General features: G+C 50.5%; 1 protein-coding gene across 1 annotated transcript; it reads right to left on the bottom strand.

Moving 5' to 3' along the window:
* Positions 1–333: 333 nt before the first annotated feature.
* On the bottom strand, positions 334–1972 carry CCNB1 (cyclin B1; the record flags this gene model as incomplete). The annotated part of the gene is given in 5 exon segments (XM_010086243.1): positions 334–492; positions 494–571; positions 968–1126; positions 1495–1677; positions 1898–1972. Coding segments are annotated over 5 exon segments (654 nt in total), but the record flags the coding sequence as incomplete, so codon positions are not given.
* Between the last annotated feature and the right edge of the window lie 45 nt (positions 1973–2017).

Below are 2017 nucleotides of genomic sequence, written 5' to 3'. Positions count from 1 at the left end.
CCTCCCACTAGACCAGGTTGCTCAAATTCAAATGGCTTAAGTTCCAAGCTGCATTACACTGCTTGTAGTCTAGCAGCACTGCCTCCCATAGCATTCTAACAGTCACCTGCAGTACCAGGCAGGTGTTTTAACTCTTGTTTTGCCCAGGTTAGGCTCCTGGGACTGAAAGCAGGCAAAACAAGACCTGTTTGTACCTGGGAGGCAGGTCTCAACCAGGCCCAGTTGCTAAACTGTTGCAGTACTCAGAAGTTTTGAACCATTTCAACAAGCTGCCACAGTCAAGTATTGCGTTTTCCAGATGCTGCTTACAGAAACACCCATTCTTAGCACTACTTCTGGAATCTTTGAAGCCCTCCTGTGGAAGGGCGGAGGGAGAGGGAGAGACAGACTAAAGTCCAGAGCTCGCAGGATCTTCATTTCCATCTGGCAGATTTAGAACTTTGTGTAAGTGTTAGCAGTCACATAGGCAAAGTCTTCAATATGTGGGGGGAAGTATCTCTTCGTATTTGCTGGCAATGAACATAGCTGTGACACCAGCCAGCTGGAACATCTTCTTGGAAACAGCATTGTCCTGTAGTAAGCAGCAGTGGAGATTTATCTGAATGAATTTGCTCAGAACACGGCTTTTCAAGGTAGCCCCTCTAAGGTTTGTCCCACACCAGGATATTCATACTGGCGTATACAGAGTAACTGTACATAATCTTTTACCTCTGTTGGCACCTGCAGGGGTATTAGAAGACTTTGAGATCAAATCAGGGAGAGGAACAAGTAGTTTCGATATATCAAGTTACTGTTCATAGCTGAGAGGGTTATGTGGTGCATACCACACACCATCCAATGCCCTTTGTTGGTCAGCTGTCTTTTGTTAAGGGTAACGTGTCTAGTGATATATGGTGTTACTGATCAGTGCTCCTTCTGCTTTAGTTTGAGGGAAGGCATTGCCTGACACTGGGCAAGAGACACTCACCTGCAGGAAGCGATCAATGATAGAAACCACCATGTACAAGGTCTCCTGCTGGAGTCTGAATTTCATCTGTACTTGCACAAGCCAATCTACTAGTATGGCACACATGTTCCCAGTGATTTTCTAGCCGGCCAGGTATTTGGGTCTGACAGGTTGTTTCTTCTGTGTGGAAGGAATAGGGTTAATTGGTCTGGTAGCTTAGCTGAAGCATTTGCATGCCTAGCCTCTGTTGTTATTAAGGAGTTCACTACAGGCACAGCCCACATGTGTATGGCACAAGGTTTCTTTTTTCACTAGAGGTGGGCTAGAAAGAGCATGGTACTAGGACTAGTACTACTAGCTGACTGGCCTAACAACCAGCATCTGTTTATCAGCTCAGTTTACTCTTGTGTTTTAAGTTGTAGGATCCTTCCTTAGTGCCTCAGGAAAATCCACAGGTGAAAGTGAATACCAGCTCCAAGCCACACCTGTACTGACAGGTTCACTGTGTCAGCAGATGCCCCTTGCAGTTCTGACCTACACCTACCAACCTCAAGGTCTCTCAGATACTTGTAGATGTCCTTCACATAGCCACTACAGAGGCTCAGGTCAGCACCATCTTCTGCATCTACATCTTCCACATCAAGCAAGACATCAGAAAAAGCCTGACACAAAACGTCCTCCCACGGGGCACATCCAGATGTCTCCAGGGGGGTTGGAGACTGAGGCTCCAACTACAAAGAAATCCAGGATCAGCACGAGCAGCACCTCCCCTCTGCAGCCCAGCGCTGGCCAAGCGGAGGCACCCAGCAGCCTCGCAGTGCGGGAGCGCTGCAGGGGCTCACGCCTATTTCAAGGCACCAAGTGAGGCCGTGAGCCCCCCTCAGCCCAGCCCAGCCGCAGGGGCAGCACAGGGCAGGGGGCACACGGCCCCGAGGACACCGCGGGCGGTACCTGGGAGGGCTCCGGCGCTGGCAGAAGCACCTTGTCCCTGGAGGTGGCCCTCGGCGGCCTCTTGGCAGACGTCTTCTGCCGGGAGGTGGCGAGAACGGGCTCGGTGCTTGGCTCCCGCCC

This window comes from Pterocles gutturalis, unplaced genomic scaffold, assembly GCF_000699245.1.
Source record: "Pterocles gutturalis isolate BGI_N339 unplaced genomic scaffold, ASM69924v1 C12035271, whole genome shotgun sequence".
Classification (NCBI taxonomy): Eukaryota; Metazoa; Chordata; class Aves; order Pterocliformes; family Pteroclidae; genus Pterocles; species Pterocles gutturalis.
This window is presented reverse-complemented; position numbering and strand designations above follow the sequence as displayed.